This window comes from Ailuropoda melanoleuca, chromosome 12 (assembly GCF_002007445.2).
Source record: "Ailuropoda melanoleuca isolate Jingjing chromosome 12, ASM200744v2, whole genome shotgun sequence".
NCBI classification, from domain to species: Eukaryota; Metazoa; Chordata; class Mammalia; order Carnivora; family Ursidae; genus Ailuropoda; species Ailuropoda melanoleuca.
Window position 1 is genome coordinate 26,630,189 of NC_048229.1, and position 22,679 is coordinate 26,652,867.

The 22,679-nt window shown below is 61.5% G+C and overlaps 1 protein-coding gene across 6 annotated transcripts; it reads left to right on the forward strand.

The window, feature by feature from the left end:
- Positions 1-2,183: 2,183 nt before the first annotated feature.
- Positions 2,184-22,585, forward strand: PPP6R1 (protein phosphatase 6 regulatory subunit 1). 6 transcript variants are annotated; one of them, XM_034672410.1, is made up of 24 exons: positions 2,184-2,337; positions 10,796-11,028; positions 11,327-11,513; positions 11,615-11,752; positions 11,839-11,904; positions 13,219-13,331; positions 13,437-13,550; positions 13,896-14,058; positions 14,144-14,296; positions 14,385-14,519; positions 14,910-14,974; positions 15,059-15,174; positions 15,272-15,357; positions 15,464-15,553; positions 15,626-15,723; positions 17,896-17,953; positions 18,042-18,223; positions 20,123-20,253; positions 20,344-20,524; positions 20,616-20,686; positions 20,828-20,909; positions 21,341-21,451; positions 21,533-21,604; positions 21,701-22,585. In XM_034672410.1, exons 2-24 carry the CDS (start codon positions 10,802-10,804, stop codon positions 21,702-21,704), a joined length of 2,643 nt encoding a protein of 880 aa, XP_034528301.1. In that variant the 5' UTR covers positions 2,184-2,337; positions 10,796-10,801; the 3' UTR covers positions 21,705-22,585. The 6 variants fall into 6 exon arrangements, with proteins under 6 accessions (XP_034528301.1, XP_034528299.1, XP_011232090.1 ...); XM_034672408.1 differs by lacking the exon at positions 2,184-2,337 and adding an exon at positions 2,832-4,152; XM_011233788.3 differs by lacking the exon at positions 2,184-2,337 and adding an exon at positions 4,610-5,455.
- The last annotated feature ends 94 nt before the right edge of the window (positions 22,586-22,679 follow it).

Sequence of the window (22,679 nt, forward strand, 5' to 3'; positions counted from 1 at the left end):
GAGAGCTGGAGTCAGCCACGATGCCCATCCGATCTGGCAAATTGTCCTCCAGCCCCTGGGAGAGGTGGAGAGGCCAGGAGAAAAACACTAAATGGTTGAAGTTCCTCCATGTGAAAATGTGAACAATGGGGAATGGGGTGGTCACACCAGACACTTTAAGAAGCCCCTTCCAATTTTTTTTAAGATTTATGTATTTATTTGAGAGAGAGTGTGTGTGCATGCAAGCAGGGGAGGGGCAGAAGGAGAGGTGGGGAGACAAGCAGACTTCCCCTGCTGAGCACAGAGCTCCAAGCGGAGCTCAATCCAATGACCCTGAGATCATGACCTGAGCTGAAACCAAGAGTCCCACGCTTAACTGACTGAGCCACCCAGGCTCCCCGCCCCTTCCAATTCTAATACACGTAACAGTATCATCAACCTGTGATTTTTTTTTTAAGATTTTTTATTTATTTCTTTGACAGAGATAGAGACAGCCAGCGAGAGAGGGAACACAAGCAGGGGGAGTGGGAGAGGGAGAAGTAGGCTTATAGCAGAGGAGTCTGATGTGGGGCTGGATTCCATAACACCAGGATCATGCCCTGAGCCGAAGGCAGACGCTTAACCACTGTGCCACCCAGGCGCCCCCAACTTGTGATTTTTGATAGGGTGGAGACTCCAGCTTCCAGGTTTTTCCAGACCATGTGAACTTCTCAGTTTCATTTGATGGTTGAATATGGCTACCCCCTGTCCCTCGGTTCCCGAGCTTATGTGTTAAAATAATATGGCAACTGTGTAATCACATTGGGAAAAAAGCAAGCAAAACGCTGGGTAAAAGACAAAAGAACGTGGCAGAGGAAAGGATGACTCAAGGAACAGAAGGAAATGCCTCACAGTTATTTGAAGCTGAATAACAATAGGACCCTGGGTCCATTTTAAAACAAAACCTCCAAGATGAAAAGGTAAGATTGGCAAAACCAAGGGAAAAGAGAACTGTGGTGGATTCTTCAGGAAATATTTGCTCCCTCCCGTTCCACCTCCATGAGACCAGTACACTTTCCCACCTCGTGGGGTGTGGAGTGGAAATGCTGCCGCATCACTTTGGGCTTGAATGTGGGACTTGCTTTACTAACGGATGGTAGCTGAAGTGCGGCAACCAGGGACTTGAAATGTGCTAACAGATGGGCTTGATCTCAGATGCTTCTGCCTTTCCTTATGAGATGGTGGTCTAGGTAGCTTATGGTGCCAGAATATGAGAGACATGGGAAGCAGAAACCAGCCTTGCCACCCTTCACAATGGCAGCTCCAAGCTGTGAACCTGACACATGCTGCCGAGATGGTGACTGTCACACAGCAGTAGGTAACTGATGCAAGGACCAAAAAACGTCCCACGAAACAAATACAGTGGAAATAGCAAGGCCCGGTTGAGACATGTGATAATAAGAGGATACAGGTGGAAATGACACAGATTATTAAAGTAGAGAGAAGCCAAAATATGGGAAGGACAAATGCATAACTGGCATCCTTGAAATGGAGAACAAACAACTAGAACAGGAAAATTTACTCAACCATACGATTCAACAAAATGTCTCTAAAATTAAAAAAAGTAAATCTGCAGGTTAAAAAATGAAAGTTTGAGTCAGTACACGCACTCACTCGTCTGATCCTTACAGTGCGCCCGTAACATGGGCAAGGGGACACGAAAGCTAGGGAAACTGAAGCAACAGTAAGATAAGGCCTGGGCAAAGGCGTGCAGGTGGGACGCTAGTCAGCCTGCAGCCCAGAAGGCGTCAAGAACCGCGCGGGACCGGAGCGTGGAGCCTTGGCTGGAGAAAGAACCCGGTGTGGATTTCCCAGGAGCTGGACGCTGGAGCCAAAGCCGGACTCTAATTGGAGGAGACGGAGTAGCGAATGGATTTCCAAAAGGAGCAAGAGGGAAGAGAAATCCTGGAGCAGGATTACCTCTGGACTTTGGAACGGAGTCGCAGAGAAGCGCTCGCGGAGCGCAGTGGCGCCTGCGCATTGGGTTGCCTGGGTTTATTCGGGGAGAGACCGTTGGCCCAAACCAGCGCAAGCGCATCTGCGGCCGTGTGCTGGCGCGGCCGGTGGGGAGCGGCCGGGTCCCCGCGCGCACGCGCACTGCCGGGCCCGGGCTCGCGGCCTTCGCACACCGGGACGGCGGCGGGTGGGCGGGGCTTCCTGCGAGCCCCTGCGCTAGGGGATTGTGGGATAGTGGCGGACGGAGCCGGGTGTCGGAGGCCCCAAGCGGACTGCAGAGCCCGGAGACCCAGCCGGTTTGGGGAAGGCGGCGGCCAGGGAAGTGGGCCTCGGCTTCCGTCGGCCGCTGCTCCCCCCGCGCAGGTGAGCGGCCGCTGCGGGCCCCCCTCCCCCGCCTCCGGGTCCCCCGCCTGAGGCAGGACTTCCCTCCCGCGCCTGGTCCCCGTCGGTCCGCCCGGACATCCCCCGCCGCCGCCCGCCCGCCCCACGTTGCTTAGTCTTCCCGCAGCAGCCCACCTCCCCAGTCTCTTCTCCGGTCCAACTTCCCCTCCTCGGACCCAGCCCCACTGTTCTAGGACTTCTCCACTGTTTCCTCACCGGCCCCCTCCCCTGGAGCACCCCCTTCCTGCTCTTGGATTCCCCGGCCCGGGCTCAGGCCCCAGCGGAGCAGTGGGGCTCTGCCTGCCCTCTGCCCGGCTGAACGTGTGCGGAGGGCTTGGGAAGCGGCCCATTGCTGTGAGAGCAGGCCTGCTGAGGGCAGGCGGTGGAGGGAGGGGACACAAAGGCCCCGCCGGACAGTCACAATTAGTGGTGCTGTGATGGAGGTAGCTCAGGGCACGCGGGCGGCAGAGGAGGGGCCGGGGAGACTGGCTCGGCGGTGGCGCTTGCTGTTTGGGAGGGACGGTAGGGGTTGACAGATGGAGAGTGGGAAGAAGGGCCTTCCGGGTGGAAGGAACAGCACGTGCAAGTCTGTGAAGGTGGGGACCCGGGACTGGTCTGCAGCACTGTGGGGAGGGGAAGGATCTTGGTGCCGTTGCCCGTCCAGACCCTTGAATGTGACCCCCGGGTTAGGATCCTTTCTTGCGCGCTCTTGTATACCCCAGTGCCTGCGCCGAGGCCACAGACGTGACATGAGCACCGGCCTGAAAGGCAAGATGTTTCTGGAAGGGAAGCTGTGTTAGGTGTGGTGCGGGGTTCAGAGTTGTAAAGAAACTTCAGTGGGGTGTAGACTGGTGCTGACGTCAGTGCTTTTCTCATTTGAGGGCTCTGGGGATTCAGTGGGCTGTCTGTGGGAGCCTGTAGCAGAGTGCAAGGCAGAGGAGCTCCAGGGTCAGGAGCTTTGACGGTTATTATTAGGTTTGGGATTACCTGTTGCCGTGGACCTCAGCTAGGGGTGATTGTGTCCCCTAGGGGACATTTGGCAATGTCAGGAGATGGCGGTGGTTACAATGAGGGGGGCTCCTGGGACCCGGTGGGTCGAGGCCAGGGATGCTGCTCTCCATTGCACAGTGCACAGGACAGCTGCCCCACAGCAGTATTTTCCAGCCCCAAATGTCAGTAGTGCTGCGGGGGAGAAACCCTGCTCTCCTGCTTGGGCGTCGTGTAGTTTTGTCTTATCTGCGCAGTTGCCACCTGTCAGCGGCTGTGTGTTCTGAGCTGTGCATTTTGACTTACTTTCGCGTCTTCAGTGATTTTTGTTGGGTCACCTACTGTTTCTCGGCATTAGAGGAGAACCTGCTCTTTCCACCCCCCACCCTCCGCAGCACCAACACTTTTTTCCAGGATCTGTGGAAAGTGACTTTAGCAGGTCACTTTCCCCTTCCGGACTTCACAGTTTTTATTAATTCAACAAGTATTTCTAGCTGTCGGCTTGGCCTTCTGCAGAGCGAGGCAGGTGACGGGACAGGTGAATCCTGTCACAGAGCGCTCAGATGCTGTCATAGGGTTACCACGGAAGTGTGGAAGTGTGGAGCAGGCCCCTAACACAGTCAGGGGAGGCTTCCTGGAGGAAGTGGTGTCTGTGCTGAAGCCTGAAGGACCCAGGAGGAGCTAGTCAGGCTCAGAGAGCTGGAGGGGAGGCAGAGGGAGCAGCCAGCCAGGGCAGAGGCCAGGGTGCCTACGAGCAGTCAGGTGTGGCCGGGAGTGTTGGGCGCCATGCAGGTTGCCGCAAGAGATGAGGTGAGAGAGGCCTGGGAGCTCTGGTGAGAATGAGGGGCCTTCCTGGCATCCCAGGCTCACCAGCTCTCTAGGGCAGGCTGAGCACGTGGGGAGTGGGGACACGCCCTCCTTTCCAGGCCAAAGCACGGTGTTCTCTTTGAACACTGTTTTATAGGTCTTTCCGTGGGAGGCGCGGTCCTCCAGTCACCGTGAGGTGTTTCCCAAGTGAGAAGACTGAGGCTCGATGCTGGTAGGACCCTGGTCCAAGGCCACAGGGATTAAATTTGGAGCCGAAGGATTGGAGCCTAGGCTTTTCTGACTTTGGATCACCCTGGAACACCGAGTCTGCTCCTCTTAGTGTTCCAAGCTCTATTTCAGAGTCTACAAGTTCTTTTCCTTTCCTCCTTGGAACCCGTAACTGATCCAGGAGACGGTCCTGAATGTGAGCTCTCAAGCCCCTCCTCGGTCCTTGGCCTGGGGTCTGCAGTCTGTTTCCTAATTATTCCCTCCCCGGAGTTGGACCAGAGTGGCCACCTCCCCTGGGAGACTGTGCTCTGAGCTGTCCCCTTACTGGGGATCCCTCCCAGGCTTTCCCAAGCCATGGGAAAGTCCCAGCTCATCGCCTTCTGTGGCTCTGTCCAGATCCGCCCTTTGTCCCACATGGGCGTCCTGCTGCCCACCTTGCTGTGTCTGTGCTGGGTTCTGCACCCAGCACACACAGTGGGTCCTCCTCAGAGGTCATGGGGTCGCCGTTACTGTTATCCTGTCCTTGGAATCCAAGTCCCCTTCCCCCTTTCCAGACTTCGCAGAGAGCTAACAGTTGCTTGGAGGGACTTGAGGGGGAGGTGGCCTCACCGTCCTTGGGCCTGTTGAGCCCTGCAAGGGACTGGGGCCGGCCTTTTGGTAGTGGGTTCTCCCCCCTCATAGGGCTCACATAGCCCGGGTCTCATTACAGCAGCCTGTGGGCCTGTGATGACTGAGGGTGGCAGCTCAGGTGGCCACCCTGGAGGCCCTCCCAGAGGCCTCTGTGTCCTTGACCTCCACTTCCGGGTGCTTCGGGGCCAGGAGAGGCGAGGAAGGGGTGGAAGATGAAGGACCTGCCCACAGGCTCCCTGGCAGGCGGAGCTGTGTCTGGATAGACGCAGACGGTGGCCGTGGCCACAGCAGCGCCGTGGGGACGGCGCTCTGGGAGCTGCAGCCAGGCCCTGTCGGAGCCCAGGCAGGGGCTGGCAGGCTCTTGAAAGGGCAGCTGGAGTCAGAGCCTAAGAACGACCCAGCAGAGCAAGAAACCCGAGGCGATGGTGCCAGGCTGGCGGAGGGAGAGGTAGTTCTCGTGTTTAATGGCTTCCTTTCTCGCTTACGGTTTCCCCTTCTTCCGTTTGCAGCCAGAGTCATGGTTTTCAAACTGCCGCTGAGAGCCGGTGCTAGTCACTTCCGCTTTCTCGAAGGTTGCTAAAAGTTGCATGGGGTGGGGGTGGGGGTGTATGTGGCGCCTGCCAGAGTGTTTGAATGGCCTGGGTCGCTCAGGCAGATGGGGGGGCAGTCTTTCTCCGGGTTCTCTGTGTTTAGAGCTGTCACCCCCGGGTTCGTGGCCGGCTCCTTCCCTCCTGCTAGGGGTGTCCGGGCTTCCGCATGGTCATGGGCACCTGCCTGAGCTGGCGGTCCTGACAGCGTGGCCTCATTTCACAGAAGGGGATGCCAAGTGCCTGGCCCAGGTTCACCTTGTTAGAGAGTGAGTATGGAACCCCATCTCCTGTCCATCCTGTTCCCAGGGCTTCCAGCAAGTTCTGCTAAGTGGGAAGATGGGGTTGGCCGTCAACACTTGAGAGCGTGTGTGTGGTTAGTTCTCAAGTAACTGTATCTCTGTTCCATGCAGAGCTGGCGAAGTGATGTTTGCAGGGTACCCACCACCACTTGCTTGCATCTGATCCTTGCAGCCTCCTCTGATTTTTGGAGGAACAACCCAAGGGAGAGTTTAAGGTGCTGCCTGGGTCTGAGGCCCCTGGAGCCCGTACCCCATACCACCCAGCAGCCTCTTGTCTTATTGTGGGTGGCCCCACCCATCACCCTGCACACCAGTTCTCTGGAAGCCCGCTTGGGGAAGGAAGCCCTACCTGCCATCCCAGGTGGACCTGCGGTGGGGCTTTGGGGGTGGTGCCTGTCACCCGTGCCCTCTAACTAGGTGCTTTGGAAGTGGGCGGGTCTCAGCTTTGAGAATTTCCACCTGTCAGTCAGGACAGCAGGGCAGGCAGAGTGCTGCTTCTGCCTCTCGGTGGCTGTGGCTCTGTCTCCGCGGGCCCCTGTCTCCACGGCTGTCGAGTGGGAATCGTGACCACACTTCACCTGCTCGTCTTGGCGTGGAGACAGGGTGCCCGTGCGGGTGCACGGGTTTTCAGGAGACATGGGCTGGGCCCTGTCCCCACCCCGCCCTTACCTCGGGGATACTGACAGGGAGGGTGAGGAAGGGGAACCGAGGCACACTTTCTGTGCCTGAGCTCTTCTGGCGGCTGCTGTCTTGTCGGCTCCAAGTGACCTGGACACACGGCAAGGCCTGGGCCCGGCCCTGTCACCGCAGCCTTGGGCAACTTTGGTTTTGTTTTTGGTCATGGTTTTTGTCAAGATGTAATTCATACATCGTGTGATTCATCTGTTTAAAGTGCACAAGTCAGTGGTTTCTGGTGTGTGTAGAACTGTGTGGCCAGCACCGTAGTGTGTTTTTTTCATGGAGGTATAATTCACAAAATTGTGTACAATCAATTTCAGAACTTTTTTTTTTTTTTTTTTAACATGCTTTTCCCAGAAGAAGGTCCCATACCCGTTAGCAGGCACTCCCCACCCCCCGGCTTCCCCAGCGCCTGCTGTCTGTGCATTTGCATCCTCTGGACATTTCACATAGATGGAGTCCTGCCGCACGTGGTCCCTGGTGACCGGCTTCGTTCACCTGCGTAGGCGGCCTTTTGAACCGCCTGCTCTCCTCTTCGGGCGTGAACGTGTCCGCTGTAGGAGGAGGCGGTGTGCTCACCCTGCGGAGCTCCTTGCGGCCCCGGGTGGCGGCTGCCCCTTGAGGTGGCTCTGGTCCCAGCCTCACCCAGCTCGGGACGTGGGCCCGAGCGGGCCACCAGTGCCTTGGAGCCAGGCCTTCGTTCTCTCACCGTGGCTTGAGCCCTGTCACGGCCTTGCCATCAGATGAGGGAGGACGTCTGTCAGGTGTGGAAGGTTCCTGGGGAAGGTGTGGGATCTGGGCAAAAGGAGGGGATTGCCGGCGTGCAAAGGAAGGTCGGTGAGCACCTCAGAGTTGGGGGGATGATGTTTGCTGTGCTACTGAGGTAGCAGTGCTCCCCGCCCCACGGCACAGGGCTCAGCAGCCCCCTCCATCCGCCCCCCGCCCGCGTGACGGTGGCTGGGGGGGGTGACTGGGTGGGAGTGATGTCCTGGCAGGGATGTCGCCTGCTGCCAGAGGGGCAGGGACCTGATAACATGTGGGGGTGCAGAGGGGGTGCCCTTCTGCTGCTATTTCTTTTTTTCTTTTAAAGATTTTATTTGTTTGACAGAGACACAGCCAGAGAGGGAACAGAAGCAGGGGGAGGGGGAGAGGGAGCAGCAGGCTTCCCGCTGAGCAGGGAGCCGATGTGGGGCTCCTGGGATCATGAGCTGAGCCGCCCAGGCGCCCCCTTCTGCTGCTGTTTCTGAGCAAGAACCACACCGGAGGTTCCGCACTAGGCGCTGTCCCGGGCGCGCCCGGCGGCCTGGCAAGGATGGTGGTGCTGGTGTGGACTGGCATCTGGTCGGGGCGCGTGCGGTGTGTGACGGCGTCCCCGTCGTGCAGGTCGATAGGTGTGGGTGGTGGGTGGAGGTGGGGCCGCAGGATGGCTTCGGCCCCCTGGGGGTGGCTGCTTGGCAGGAGACTCCGAGGGCGAGGATAAGGAGGAGCCCGATACTCGAGTGTCCCAGGCGGGCGAGGTGGCAAGAGCAAGGTTGCTGAGAAGAACCCAGGCGTGGTGTGCTCTGCAGCCAGAAGGCCAGTGTGTCAGGTGCAGGTGAGGGCGGCCAGGGCAGGACTGGGGGGCATTTGCTTGTGGAGGGAAGCCCCCGGGCGCCTGAGCACGGACCGGACGAGGTCAGGTTCCATGGCAGCAGGGTCTGCCTGGATGCCTGTGGAGCGGAGTGCGGACAGGCACAGGGCAGGCCCTAGAGGTGACGGGGCCTGGTCGGGGGGAGGGTCGTGCAGGTCGAGGGAAGCCCCGAGATTTCTGGGGCCCACCCCCCACAGTAGCCGAGTGATGGGCGGGGCTGCTGACACAGCAGGGCTGTGGAGGTCCGGGCCTGGCCTTCCTCCCTGAATTCAGAGGTGTCTCCTGACTAAGGAGGACCAGGAAGGAGCCGGCCTTCATCTGTCTGGAGGTGTTGGCGGATCAGAGGACGGCGGGAGCCAGGGCCCAGGGCCCTGCACAAACTTGGGCCTGTGCGGCCCGTGCCTGTGAGTGTTCATGGTGGGGCCTGGTGCCCGACGCTTTACCTTCCAGGGGCCTGGGCGGGCAGTTGCCTTGGTGCGCCTCGGCTTCCTTACCTGTAGACGGGGCCCTCCATGTCCCCCGTGGGGGTGGTTGTGAGTGGGCTGAGCTGAGACGATCGTCAGGGTGCCGTCAGCACCGCAGTGCTGGCAGCACGCGTCTGGCGTCACAGTCATGTAATGCCAGGAGGCCTAGATGCCCAGCATGGTGCCGTGGTGGCGATGTCTCGCAGGGACCCCCTCGCGAGAGCCACAGGCTGGCGGAGGCACACCCCCAGGATGACAGCCGCGGGACGCTGTGTGAGGAGCTGGGCTGTAGCTTCCTCGGGGAGAGGGTGGTTCCAGGGCAGGCGGGCCTGCCGAGGGGTCGGGCAGGTGTGAGAGGGTCAGGTGTGCAGGCGTGCAGACTTGGCAGCCAGGCGCCTGACAGTGCAGCGGGAGCTGGAGGTCCAAGGGGAGGCTGAGCTTGGCCAGCGCGGGGCTGCAGGGCTGGCAGGGGCTCTGGGGTCTCAAATGCGGAGACCTAAGGAGCCCTTTTGGGCTTTTGGCCAGGAATGAACATCAGGCACTCAAGTTTGTGTTTCAGAAAAGTGGCCAGCGTGGGGTGAAGGGTATAGGGCTAAGTGGTGAGTTGCTGTGGGATGGGGCCTGGAGGCCCGTGGGATGTCCCCGCTGCTCCTGATGGGACCTGGAGCCTGCTGCTGTCTCCATGATGGGGAGTCCTCCACTCCACCTGCTGTCGTCCTGGGCCAGGATCTGGGGTCATTGCACATTAAGAGCCACTTACTCCTGGTCACGGCCGGAGGTCATGGCAGGAGGTCATGGAGGGTGTGGAGGACACTGGGAGGTGAGTCGTCTCCTGTGGAGGCCAGAAGGGAGGGCTGGGTGCTGGAAGAGGTGCTTTGAAGGGACCGAGGCTCAGAAGGCCAGTCCTGCCCGAAGCCACATGTGCCCCCCACTCCGCCCTGGCTTTAAGTCCTGGCAGCTTCCTGAGTCAGATCAGAGCTGCTCTCTGCTCTGGGCTGGTGCTCCATCTGTGGCTGACGGGTTTTCCGTGGTCGGGGTGGTGTGGGGCAGGGAAGGTGAGGGAGGGCACATAGGAGAGGGACTGCCATCTGTGCGTCCGGGAGGTGTCTGTTCTCTGTGGCCTCTGCCTCAGGTGGTCTTGACAAGGCAGGTGATACATGTGAGCTCTGGTCTACACCGTGTGGTGCTGGGGAGACCCCAACTTTCCTTGCAGTGGGGTGGTGACAGCCCCTCCAAGGGGCACGTGGGTGCCGTGCATGGTGGATGGAGGGGGTGGGAAACGAGTGGCCTGGGAGCCTAATGGACATGCAGGGCAGGCCTCCCAGCCCGTCTGGACTGGGAGCCTGCAGGCCTCTTCAGAGGAACGGCTGAGTGCGTGTGCGGAGGGGGCACCTAGTGAGTGCTCCTGGTGCGGTGCTCCTGACAGCAGCTAGTGACCTGGGCTGGGGTGGGTCGGGGCAGTGCCACAGAGGGCACGCAGGGTCTCGGTGTTGGTTGGGGATCCAGGGCCCCGTTTGCAGGTGGTGGGAGACAGCCTTGTCCTCCTCCCCACTCAGTCACCAACTGTCCTGGTTCCTTTGGGCCCCAATCAGTGGCTCTTCTGAAAGGCCTCCCTCCCCCACTTTTCCTCTTCCTTGTCTGGCCACTGGGTGGGGGGGTTGGGTGTGTTTGTGTGTGTGTATGTAGCATCCAGGCAACAGCCACAGCCTGGGGACATCTTAGACTTCCCTCTGCCACTGCCCCACACCCTGCACGTGGCGTGGTGATTTGCTGGGCTGGACAGCAGCCGTGTGCTACACGGCTGCCGGCCATGGGGCATTTGAATTTGTTCAGTAAAGACGGATTGAAATGAGTCCGATGCCGGAGGTTTCAGGATGAGCACGGCTCCGGCCCCACCTCTGGGGATCCCTGCCCAGACAGGGGTCGGAGGACGCAGGCCTTGGAGGGGACAGGATTGCAATGGCTCTGGGCACTGCGCTCCTTTGCGGGCCTGGAGGCTGAGGGTGGTCAGGGCAGCTGGCCTCCACTGTGAAGGGACCCTGGACTACAGGGTGGCCCTTGCAGGCTGTCACGGTGGAGGAGTGGGGCAGGCAGGGCCCGGTGTGTGACAGGCAGCCCTGCCTTCAGGGCGCCATGTTTTGGAAGTTTGACCTGCACACAAGCTCACACCTGGACACACTGCTGGAGCGGGAGGACCTGAGCCTGCCCGAGCTCCTGGACGAGGAGGACGTGCTGCAGGAGTGCAAGGTCGTCAACCGCAAGCTGCTGGACTTCCTGCTGCAGCCGCCGCACCTGCAGGCCATGGTGGCCTGGGTCACCCAGGAGCCGCCGGCCAGCGGCGAGGAGCGGCTGCGCTACAAGTGAGCCCCTGCCTGTTCTGCCGCCAGGGCTGCCCCGGCCTGCTGCTCTCGGTGCCTCCCGTGTGGCTGTTGGGCATGGGCGGGTGGGGGAGGAAGCGGGGGAGGAGGTGGAATTTCAGGGATGGTCAGCTGGGGGTGGGGCCCAAGCTCAGGAGGTCAGTGGTAGCCTTGGGGGCCGTGGGAGCCACGCGCGGGTTCTGACAGGAGGGTGTGGGGGGGCGAGGATGCCCCAGCCAGCCTCCTGGCACCGTGGCATCGGCCACCCTTTCTGGATGTGAACCCCCTCCCCGCCTGGCAGGTACCCCAGCGTGGCCTGCGAGATCCTGACCTCAGACGTGCCCCAGATCAACGACGCACTGGGCGCTGACGAGTCCCTCCTGAACCGGCTCTACGGCTTCCTCCAGAGCAGCGGCAGCCTCAACCCGCTGCTGGCCAGCTTCTTCAGCAAGGTCATGGGCATCCTCATCAACCGCAAGACGGACCAGGTACCGCCGCCCCAGGGCCAGGCCGGGCAGGCGGGTGGGCGCGCGGGCTGGCTCAGGCCCTGGGTCCTGCCGCGTGACGCTCTTGTCCCTCCTGTGCGCAGCTCGTGTCCTTCCTGAGGAAGAAGGACGACTTCGTGGACCTGCTGCTGCAGCACATCGGCACCTCGGCCATCATGGACCTCCTGCTGCGCCTGCTCACCTGCGTGGAGCGGCCACAGCTGAGGCAGGACGTAGTCAACGTGAGCGCGGGGCTGGTGGGGGCGGGCGCCCGGGCCGGGAGACTGCAGGGCGGTGAGCAGGGGCCCACCTTCCTTCTCACCCCCAGTGGCTCAACGAGGAGAAGATTGTGCAGCGGCTCATAGAGCAGATCCACCCGTCAAAGGACGACAATGTGAGTGTCCTCTCCTCGCCTGCCAGCCCACCCGTGGCCGGCCTCTTCCCCCACATCTGTTCTTCACGCCAGCCTCGCCCCCTCCTCCCTCCCTGAAAAGCGAACTGAGGAGGAAGGAAGCGTTCGGTGCTGCGTGTGCCCGCCCTTCCAGTCTCACTGACGGGGCTCCTGCTGCCCACAGGGAACGTGTCTCATGAGCCAGGAGCTTGGCCCGGCGTCTCCTGCTGGTTCAGGGGTCTGGCCAGGGTCTTCGGACTCCAGGCTCCAGCCTGGCCCCCGCGGTGCCAGCCTGCCAGGGGCCCCTTTCCCACTCCCCTGCTCCCCTGCTGACTGTGGCCTGGCAGCTGCTTGAGGGCACACCCTGCTTGTCCTTCAGCAAATCTGTGCAGAGGCCCCACATCCTTGCTGCAGCCTGGGGCGTGGGGTGGGGGGGAGCATCTGGCCTTGTCTTTCCAGGCTGCTGGCTTCTAGAGCAGAGGTCCACAGGTGCGGGTAGTTACCCCCAGGCATCCGGCCAGTAGGGTGAGGTCACGCAGGTCCAGGGGCAGGGGACCAGGGCTCCTGTGACGGACTCTGAAGTGCGGCCCGTGGCCTGGACAGGTCAGGGCTCTGTGCAGGTGGTCCTGGTAGCTGGCTATTGGGTTAGACTTGGAGTTTTGCTCATTTCTTTTATGGTTTTTCCTGGAACAGCTTTATCGAGGTAGAGATCGTGTATCACGTGGGCCGGCTGTTTAAAATGCAGAATGCGGCAGCTTTTAACAGATTCACAAAATTGTCCAGTTATTACCACATGGATTTGGGAATGTTTTTTCATTACTCCAAAAAGGAAAGCCTGTGCCCCTTAGCTGTCACTGTCCGTTCCCCTCGTGAGCCCCCCGCCACTCCCAGGCTGCATTCTGCCTTTGGGTTTGCGCCTGTTGGACTTGTCGTGTAAACGCGGTCACACCTCACCTGGTCTTCGTGTCTGGCCTTTGCCTCAGCACCGTTGTTCCGTGTTTATCCGTGGGCCTCGTCCCCTCCTGAGGCTGAGGGGTGTTCACAGTAGCTTCTCTGCTCACCGCTCAACAGTCAGTGGACATCGGGGTTGTTCCCCCCTTTGGCTACAGTAGACGGTGTGGTGTGTGGGATGTCACCTTCTCCAGAAAGCCTTTCTGCGTTTCCCAGTGCCTTGTATCCCTTCCCTCGGCACCTGTGTCTGTGTGACCCTCCTCCCGTTCCTGATGGCCAATTGCTCAGCTCCTGAGGGGTCCTGAAAGCAGGACACGGAGGGCCCAGCAGCTGGGCTGGTGTCCTCAGCTCTCTTTGCCTCCACAGCAACATTCCAATGCATCCCAGTCCCTGTGCGACATCATCCGCTTGAGCCGGGAGCAGATGATCCAGGTCCAGGACAGCCCGGAACCTGACCAGCTGTTGGCCACCCTGGAGAAGTGGGTTTCCGGTTCCCAGATGCAGGGCGGGAAGCTGTCTGGGGCCCTTCAGCATGACCCGCACCCTGACCCCACCCTTGTCCCCTGCTCTGACCCCTGCCCCAGGCAGGAGACGATTGAGCAGCTCCTGAGCAACATGCTGGAGGGGGAGCAGAGCCAGTCTGTCATCGTGAGCGGGATCCAGGTGCTGCTGACCCTGCTGGAGCCCCGAAGGCCAAGGTGAGGGGGGCCAGCCTCCCAGGGTGGCCGTGCCATCCCTTGGAGCCCTGCCCTTCCACTTAGAGGGAAGGTCATGGGGACACGGTCTCTATAAGTGGTTTCCCTTCTTGGTGGTCACTTAGGGTCCTGGGAGAAGAGTCCTCCATTGCTGTCTGAGGCCACATGTACCGCCTGTAGCTTTGAGCTGGCTGTCTGAATCCAGGGCCTTCCAGGCGGGTCGTTGCCCAAAACAATGGGGCCTTGTGCTACACTTCCCCAGGGAGCAGCTTTTCCCTCCCTTCACGATGTGCCACATGTGTGCGTATGCACACACACACAGGCCCTGCCTCCTGTCCCCTCCTCCAGGTCCGAGTCTGTGACCTTGAACAACTTCTTTAGCAGCGTGGATGGGCAGCTGGACCTCCTGGCCCAGGCGACCCTGGATAGCACCACATCCAGCGTGGGCGTCCTGCACGCCCTGCGCCCACGGCTCGGCTGTTTCCACCAGCTCCTGCTTGAGCCCCCCAAGGTGGGCCGGGAGGCCAAGGAGACAGGGTGGCAGGGAGGGCGGCCCCATGGTTCTGGGCAGTGCTGAGCCTCCCCTGTACCCATAGCTGGAGCCGCTGCGAACTACGTGGGGCAGTCTGGCCCCGCCGCTGGGTAACACCCGACTGCATGTGGTCAAGCTGCTGGCCAGCGCTCTGAGCGCCAACGATGCGGCCCTGACCCAGGAGCTCCTGGCACTGGACGTGCCCAACACCATGCTGGTGCGGGGGGGGGGGNGTGGGGAGCAGAATGGGGAGGCGGGGTGGGTGGAGGGGCCTCTCGGTGCCAGCCTGCGCTGTCCCCACCCAGGACCTCTTCTTCCACTATATGTTCAACAACTTCCTGCACGCACAAGTGGAGCTGTGTGTGAGTGCCATGCTGAGCGCTGCACCTCCTTCCGACAGCAGCCTCGAGATGTCTGCCCCGAACCCCGTCGTGAAACATGTGAGCTGGGGCTCCCAGGTCCCCCTCTCTGTCCCCCTGTCCTGCTGCCAGTGCTCGCTAGGCAGCCTCACGGTCTGGGGGCCAGGGGCTTGGCCTTGTCCTTAGAGGGTGCCATGCAGGTAGGTGCAGAGACAGGGGTGCCCTCAGGAGGCAGCGGGTATCCTCTGGGGTGAGGCGGCTCCAGGATGGAGCCGTTGGGCAGCATGCCCGCTTTGGGCATCAGTGGACCTCGGTGGTGGGAGGTGGGGGGGCTTCAGGGGTGCTGTTACGTGGAGGGTGTAGGTGCAGCGAGATGGAGGTGAGCAGACCGAGGGGCACAGGGGGACGTTTCTGGGTGTGCGGGGAGGGGCGCCTCCTGGCCCCGCCCCCACGCCCGCTCTGCTCCATCAGCTGCTGCAGGAGTGCCGCCTGGTGGAGCGCATCCTGACCTCCTGGGAGGAGAACGACCTTGTGCAGTGAGCATCCCAGGGACTACCTGCGCCTGGGGGGAGGGGTGCGCTGGGGGCCCGTGTCTAGCTTTGGCCTCTGATCTTGCCCAGGTCTGCCGGGGGCCCCCGCAAAGGCTACATGGGCCACCTGACGAGACTGGCCAGTGCCCTGGTGCAGAACACAGAGAAGGGGCCCAACGCTGAGCAGCTGGGGCAGCTGCTGAAGGGTGAGGGCCAGGGAGCGTCTCACCCCAGGGCAGGGGGCGGGGTGCAGGGGTGCAGGCTGAGGGGCCCCTCATGCCCTGTCTCCTCCCCATGGAGCAGAACTGCCCAGTGAGCAGCAGGAGCAGTGGGAGGCCTTTGTGTCTGGACCCCTGGCAGAGACCAACAAGAAGAACGCAGTGGACCTGGTGAGGCGCCCCAGCCCTCTGTGGAGGTTCTCTCCTCTGCCTGCACCTCCCCGCAGCTGCTCCCTGCCCAGCCTGGTCCTCACCCCTGCCCGCCTCCCCGCCCCAGGTGAGCACCCACCACCTGCACTCCTCCAGCGACGATGAGGACGACCGGCTCAAGGAGTTCAACTTCCCCGAGGAGGCGGTGCTGCAGCAGGTGGGCTGCGGGGCGGGGGGCCTGCCCTGCCCTGCCTGGTCCCACCTGCCCCTGACCGCCACCCCTCTGCAGGCCTTCATGGACTTCCAGATGCAGCGCATGACCTCAGCCTTCATCGACCACTTCGGCTTCAATGACGAGGAGTTTGGGGAGCAGGAGGAGAGTGTGAAGTGAGTGTGCCCTTCCGTGGGGGGGGGGGCCCTCGCCGCCCTGTGGCTCCTCCTGCCAGCCTTCCCGTGTCCTCCCTGCTTCCACCCGCGGCCTGCCTGCCAGTCCTAGCATCTGGGCTCAGCCTGGAGAGAGCCAGTCCGGGCTCCTCTGTCCCCTCCATGGGGAGCAGTGGCTGAGGGTCTGGGAGGGAGCTTACCCTCCGAGGCCCCTGAGGGAAAGTGGAAGGACCACCCGAGGGCAGGACAGGAGCATTCCTAATCTGACAGTGCAGGAAGCCGGTGGAGAAAGGTCCACCTGGCCCCCCAGGGGTGGGCTGGGGGCAGCGGGGGGGGGTGGTGTCCAGGGACAAGCAGGAAAGGCCTTAGCTGCCCGCTGGGGTCCCCATCTGCTTCATCGCGGTGGCTATGCACCGGGCGCATCTTGGGTGTCCTTCCATCGTGTGCCCATCTTTCTCTGCTCAGGACTCAGGGCCTTCTTTACAGCTGGGGAGACTGAGGCACGTGCTGGTCGGTGTGGGAGCAGGATCACCCCTGTGCAGCACGGTGGGAGGGCACCGTGACGGGCTGTGGTCAGCTGTTGGCCTGCCTTGCTGGACAGAGGTCCCCTTGAGGGCAGACAGATCTGTGTGTGCTGCTGCCCAGCTCAGTGCCCGGTGCGTCGAAGGCCGGGGCCCTGGAGCAGACCCCGCCCGAGCAAGGACAGACCCACCGTTCGTTGGATGCTGTTGGCACAGCCTGCTATCCTTGTGGACGAAACTGAGTTGCCTCCTCTACCAGATAATTCCCAGTGGGGTTAAAAACTTTAAAAAAAAGACCTCGAAAGCCGTGAAGTGTTCTAAAATGGAAAGTAGATGAATATTTTTATAGTTTTGGGGCCAAAGATGACGCCCTATGGGGCTCGTGTTGCCAGAGTCGGCTGCCTGGCCCTGACCTGTGGGCCGCACTCAGGCTGCAGCCCCACTCTGCGCGGCTCTGCGCGTTTTGGGAGGAGACGTGGAGAGGACGGGGTGTGCAAGCTCGTCTGCATGGGGCAGACGCCGAGGCAGCGCTTGGCTTGCTGACTCCCGTTTGTCCATGGCCCTTTGTGGCCAGGCGTTTCCTGAATTAGACAAATGATAGAACGCAGGGTTGGAGTGTGGACCCCCTACAGGCAGACAGACCGATGGCCCCAGGGGAGAAGTGGACAAAGGACATGAGTCAGAGGTTGTGGACGGAGTATGAGCCAGGTTCTCGTCAGCAGTTCGTGTCCGTAGTTAGCGCAGGAATTGTGTTGCTCTGAGGCTTTCCAAAAGAGAATGGAGCAGAGGGAGCTGGGTGTCGGTCTCAGAGGAAGACTGGGGGCCGCCCCGCCCTCGGGGCCTCAAGTCCAGAATGCTTGCCGCAGACCGGGCGTCTTGGCTGGGGCAAGCTGTGCGTGCAGTGGCCCCGTGCTTGGCTGTGGGGTTTTTGCGAACCAGCCAGCAGCGTCTGGGTGTGCGGGGCCCGGCCGGTCCGCTCCGCTCAACTGCACCACGCACACGGTGCTGCAGGCACCTGTTGGAGACAGGCAGGATGACGGACACACCCCGGTCATGGCCAGTGGTCCCCTTCAGTGTTGTTTCTTGGACTTGAAGGCCCGGAGGCCTAGGGCAGCGCGGAACAGAGGCGGGAACAGACTGCTGAGCTGCACATGTTTCTGGCTCAATTCTTGGCTGCCGCCAGAGTGGGTGAAGTCCCCGTGAGCCCTGAACCCTCGCTTCCAGGGAAAGTGGGTGCCTGGATGGTGGCCTTAAGTCCTAACAGTAACTTGTCCAGGTAGTTGCAGTCTCTGTCTCAGGACGGAGAGAATGAGGTTGAGATGAGAAGTGCTCTGGGCCTGCTTGGGGCCGCCCCACCAGCCGCTCTGGTTTGAGGCTCCCATCCCCTTTGGGCATCCTTATGACGGCTGAGATGGGCAAGCGGGGCGTCTCTGTCTTCACCCTCAGCTGCCTGCATGCCCGTCAGGCAGCTCCACAGGTGACCGGAGTGGGTCACGGGTGTTGATTTGAGGCTACAGATGAATTGTAGCCAGTAGGTGGACTTGCAGGTGCAGGACTGAGAGCAGCGAGGGTGCGTTGAGCGGACGCAGGAGAAGCCTGGCACAGCCACCCCCCCGCTCCCCCCGCCGCCTCCTCACTGCCCCTTCTCTCCTAGCGCGCCTTTCGACAAGACGGCCAACATCACCTTCTCCCTCAACGCCGATGATGAGAATGTGAGTGCTGCCCGTCCCTGGTGGTGCGGCGGGGGGAGGAGGGGGGACGCTGCAGACAGTGCCGCCCACCTGACCCTGCACCCCACAGCCCAACGCCAACCTGCTGGAGATATGCTACAAGGACCGCATCCAGCAGTTCGACGACGAGGAGGACGAGGAGGAGGAGGAGGAGGAGGGCCAGGGCTCCGGGGAGTCTGACGAGGAGGACGGCGCCTGGCAGGGCAGCCAGCTGGCTAGGGGAGCCCGCCGAGGCCAGCCCCTGGGTGTGCGGTGAGTCCGTGAGACCTGGTCATCGCCAGCGCGAGTGGAGGAGGAAAGTGAGAAGGGAGTGTGTGTATTAGGCGGGCGCTTCCCCAGCTCAGGTGAGTTCAGCTGCAAAGGGAGGAGCCTAACAGCTTGTGTGGGGCCGGGAAGTCGGTGGGTCCTTGACGTGCGGCTGGCCCAGGTGTGCATCCCTCCCTGCCTTCTGCTCTCCCTGCTCAGCTTGTGCTCAGGGCTTCCCGCCAGCTCTCCATCCCTTCATTCCAGTAATGGGACAGCCAGGGTGAGTGTGGGTGAGCTGTGACCAGCTCTTCGTACGCCTGCAGTGCTGGCTGGCCCCATGGTCACCGACTTGGTGGGCTCGTGTCTGGTGAACTCCGGTTAGGGCCTCTGCCCCCAGGACACAGGTGTCGTCATCCTACCCCCCGTGCTGGCTTCTGTGCTGCTGTGCCCCCGAGGCTTGTGCGGGCCTGACGGGTTCCCCTCATGAGCCCTCCGCCCTGGCAGCTGTGCTCCTGTGTCACACCCAACTACTGGGGGGCCAAGCTGATGAGCCCAAGGTCACACGGTTCACCCGTGTTCTCTCCCGAGAGCGTGATAGTGCCCAGTCTTGCTTTTCACTTCTTGATCTTGTTTTGAGCTAAGGTTTTTGTGTCTGGTGTGAGGTAGGGGTCTGGCTTCCTCCTGCGGGTGCAAATGCCGCTGTCCCAGCACCTCTTGTTGGACGCACCGGCCTCTCCCTGTGAGTGCACTTGGTGCCCTGGTCCAGAAGTACTGCTACACGTGTGCGGCTCGACTTCTGACCTCTCTGGGTCTCTTGGTCTTTATGCCAGGACCTCCCTGTCTCGACGACCATTGTAGTAAGGTTTGAAATGAGGAAGTGTGTTCTCCAATGTGGTTGTCTGCTCGGTGTCCCTTGAGATTCTGTGGGGCTGTTAGGATCAGCCTGTTAATTTCAACAAGGAAGCTGGCTGGGATTGACAGGGCTTGCCCTGCACCTGTACGTCAGCCCAGGAGCCATATCCCGTCTTCCAGTCCTTGAGCGTGGAACATCTTTCCACTTACTAGGTCTTCAAGTTTTATGCTTCCTTTTTTCAAGTTTTTCCTGATTGTTTTATGTAAGTGGAATTTTGAGGTTGTCTCAAGCATACAGAAATACAGTGGATTTGTACATTGACGTTGGGCCCTGCAGAACTCACTCACCATAACAGTTAACGGATTCCTTGGGGTCTTCTGGATATAGTCAGGCCATCTGCAAACAGGGTTTGACTCCTTTTCCAATCTGGTTGCTTTTCCCGTTGTGTTCTTGCCTCCTTGCGCTGCAGCGTGGTCCTGAGCAGAGGTGGTGAGCAGGCCCCTGTCTTGCTCCTGACCTCAGGGGAACTGCTGGTCTCCAGCACTGAGCGTGACGTGGGTTGTGGGTTTGGGAGATGCCCGCTTCTCTCCTGTTTGCTGAGTGTCTTCGTTTACCGTCAGCTATGTTCGGCAACGTGCATGTGGGTTCCTTTCCCATCAGGAACCGTAAAGACAGCAGCGAGCACCCAGCATCTTAGCAGCCACGTGGTTTGCTGAGCCGTTCCGCAGTTGGTGGACACGTGGGCCTGGCGGACCTTCCTCTTGGGCTCGGGCTGTGCGTTAGTCCACGTTTAGACCGTAGCAGCGGAGTGGCTGCTCGTGCCCAACGTTGTTCTCGGTCCACCCGAGCTGAGTGTCAGATCAGCCCTCAGGGGGAGCCTCCGGGACGAGGTGGGGTCCCGCTGCTTTCCACAGGGGACTCGAGGCTCCCGCCTACCTGCCCACACCCCGGGCCCAGGGACGCCCGGCCCAGCCTGGCCTATAGCTGCCCTGCTGTCCCCGCTCCTCCATCCCTCATGTCAGCACATCAGCTGACAGGTGGTTTCTGGGCAGGAGTGGAGGCAGCACAGACAGCGAGGAGGAGGACGAGGAGGACGAGGAGGACGAGGACGACGGCGATGGCCGTGCGGCTGGTGGGGGGGCCAGGCCTCCCTCTTATCCTAGCCCCGGCCCCCAGCCTCCGGGTGGGTGAACACACAGGGCGGGGTGTGGCGGGGTACACATGGGGTGTCTGCCTCCTGTGCTCACCCCACCCCTCCCCCACCTCTGCCCAGGCCCCAGCTGGACAGCCACCTTTGACCCAGTGCCTACAGATGCCCTGACTGGCCCCCGAGACTCTGGGGAGAAGGAGCCAAGCTCTGGGCTCCCCACCCCACAGGGGTCCCTTGGAGTACCCCGGGACCTCCCTGCCCTGAGCCCAGCCGGCCCTGCGGCCCACACCGCCCTGCAGCTCAGGTGAGGCCACAGGCGGGCACTTGGGTCCTGGGTCCCTTAGCCTGGAGTGCTGACCCCAGCTGACTCTCGGGCTGCTTGTCTTGCCCCCCAGGTCTCAGGACCCCACATCCCCTTCAGCACCTCAGGAAGCCACAGATGGCAGCAAAGTAGCAGAGCCCTTGGGTGAGCGCTGCCGCCCAGCCCCCCCTCCCCCTGCTCTCCCCATTGTCCCCCGGCCTTGTGCACATGCCGTGCGCTGGAGCAAAGCGCCAGGCCAGCACCGCACTCGCTGAGACTTGCGTCTCCTGGCCTCTCTCTGCACAGCCCCCTGCCAGGCCTTGGTCAGCATCGGGGACTTCCAGGCCACACTCAGAGGGACACGCTCCACCCCCAGCTCCTTGGACAGGTGACCAACTGGGGGAGCAGCTGCTGTAGGGGAGGCAGATGGAGCCTGGCCCGGGGTGGTCCTGGACCCATAGCTACTCTGTGGGGCCCTGGTGGGACCCCCCAGGTCTGCACCACTGCCTCAGGACCTCGTGGCAGCCAAGGGTCCGGTGCTCTGCTCATGCCCACGTGTGGGTGCCCTAGAGACCCCTGGAGCCCAGGGCTCCCCGCTCAGCCTGAGGGGCAGAAAGTCTTCCAGAAGGGGGCAGGCAGTGTGTGGAGCCCACGTCCCAGCCAACCTTGAGCTCCTCCTGCCTGGGGTGGCTCCCAGGGGTCTCTGATGGGAGGGGCCGCCCCGGGCCGAGCACCTCTTCCTTGGGGCATAAAGGGCTTAGGGGTGGGGAGGGTGTCGGCGACGATAACCCTGCCAATGCCCCCGCCTCCCCCACACAGTGCAACCAGAGACCCTGCTACCTCTGTCCCAGCCCCCGGGGCCTGCCAGCACCCCCAGACCACAGAGGGGGAGAAGAGCCCAGAGCCCCTGGGGCTCCCCCAAAGCCAGAGGTGAGCACAGGGTGGCCTCCCAGGGCAGCTGGTGTTCTGTGGGGGAGGCCCTGACCTTTCTGTGTCCCTTTCCCCTGACAGTGCCCAGGCCCTTGAGCCGCCCCTGATGGCCAACGGCTCTGCCCCGGGAGGGCCAGCATCCCTGGGCTCCCAGTGAGTGGCAAGGGCTGGGTAGGTAGCAGGTGGGCTGGGGCTGGGGGCTTTAGGGGACAGCAGGTTCCTCACGTGGGTCTCCCTCTTGGTTCCCAGGTAACTGCCTGTCCTGGTGGTGGCGGCTACATCCTCCTTACTCCACGTGGACCCTGCCCGAGTGGGGGCAGGGCGGGTCCCACGATGGCCCTGTTGCCCCATCACCCGGTCCCCCCCATCTGCCCCGACGTGCTCTCCTCTGGACTCCCAGGAGCCTGGTGCCGGAGAGACAGGCCCCTACCCATCCCCATTTGCACTGAGAAAAGAAATTATGGAGTTTTGTCTCCTAGAATAAAGAAACAGAGTTGAGTAGAAAGAAAGGAGAGAGAGAGACCTATATTATATATTATATATATAGAGAGAGAGCAGGTGGGTGGAGAGCCAGGAGGAGGCCCGGCCTGGCAGGGCAGCGGGTGGGACCTTCATCCCATCTTGGTGGGGGCTGTGTTGGGGTCCTGAGGCCATTGTCCACCCTCCCCTCCCACCATGCCCCCAGCCTCCGGTGCAGATGCCCACACCCACACTCGGCTCATACCCACCTCCAGGGAGGGCCCAAGTGGGGCCGTGCCTTTGCCCAAACCCTTGCCCTGGACCCTGCACTTTGACCCAGGCTGGGAGCTAAAGGACCCGTTGCCTGGCCCTGCTGGCTCTGTGGGAGCTGGTGGTCCCCATCCAAGGGGGTCTCTCCGGTGACATTCCCATGGGGCCCCGATGCACTCACTGAGATCGCCTCTCGCCCCTGCACCTCCCATGGACCCCAGGGCGGGGGTTGGCGGGGGTCCGGCTGGGGTCCCCTTCCCATGCCCAAGGGTTTGGGGTCCAGCCCAGCTGCCAAGTGACCTTGTCCCAGCTCCCTCTCCCCAGGCTGGCGTGAGTGTGCGTGTGTTCGTGCCGAGCTTCTATTTCATATTGCAAATATAAATAAATAAAGACCGTTTAAGATTCCTGCTCAGACTCCGAGTTCTGGGGCTGGGGTCCTGAGCTGTCCCTGCACCCTGGCCTTGGGCCTTGACTTCTGGGACCTGGGGCACGGGTGCCT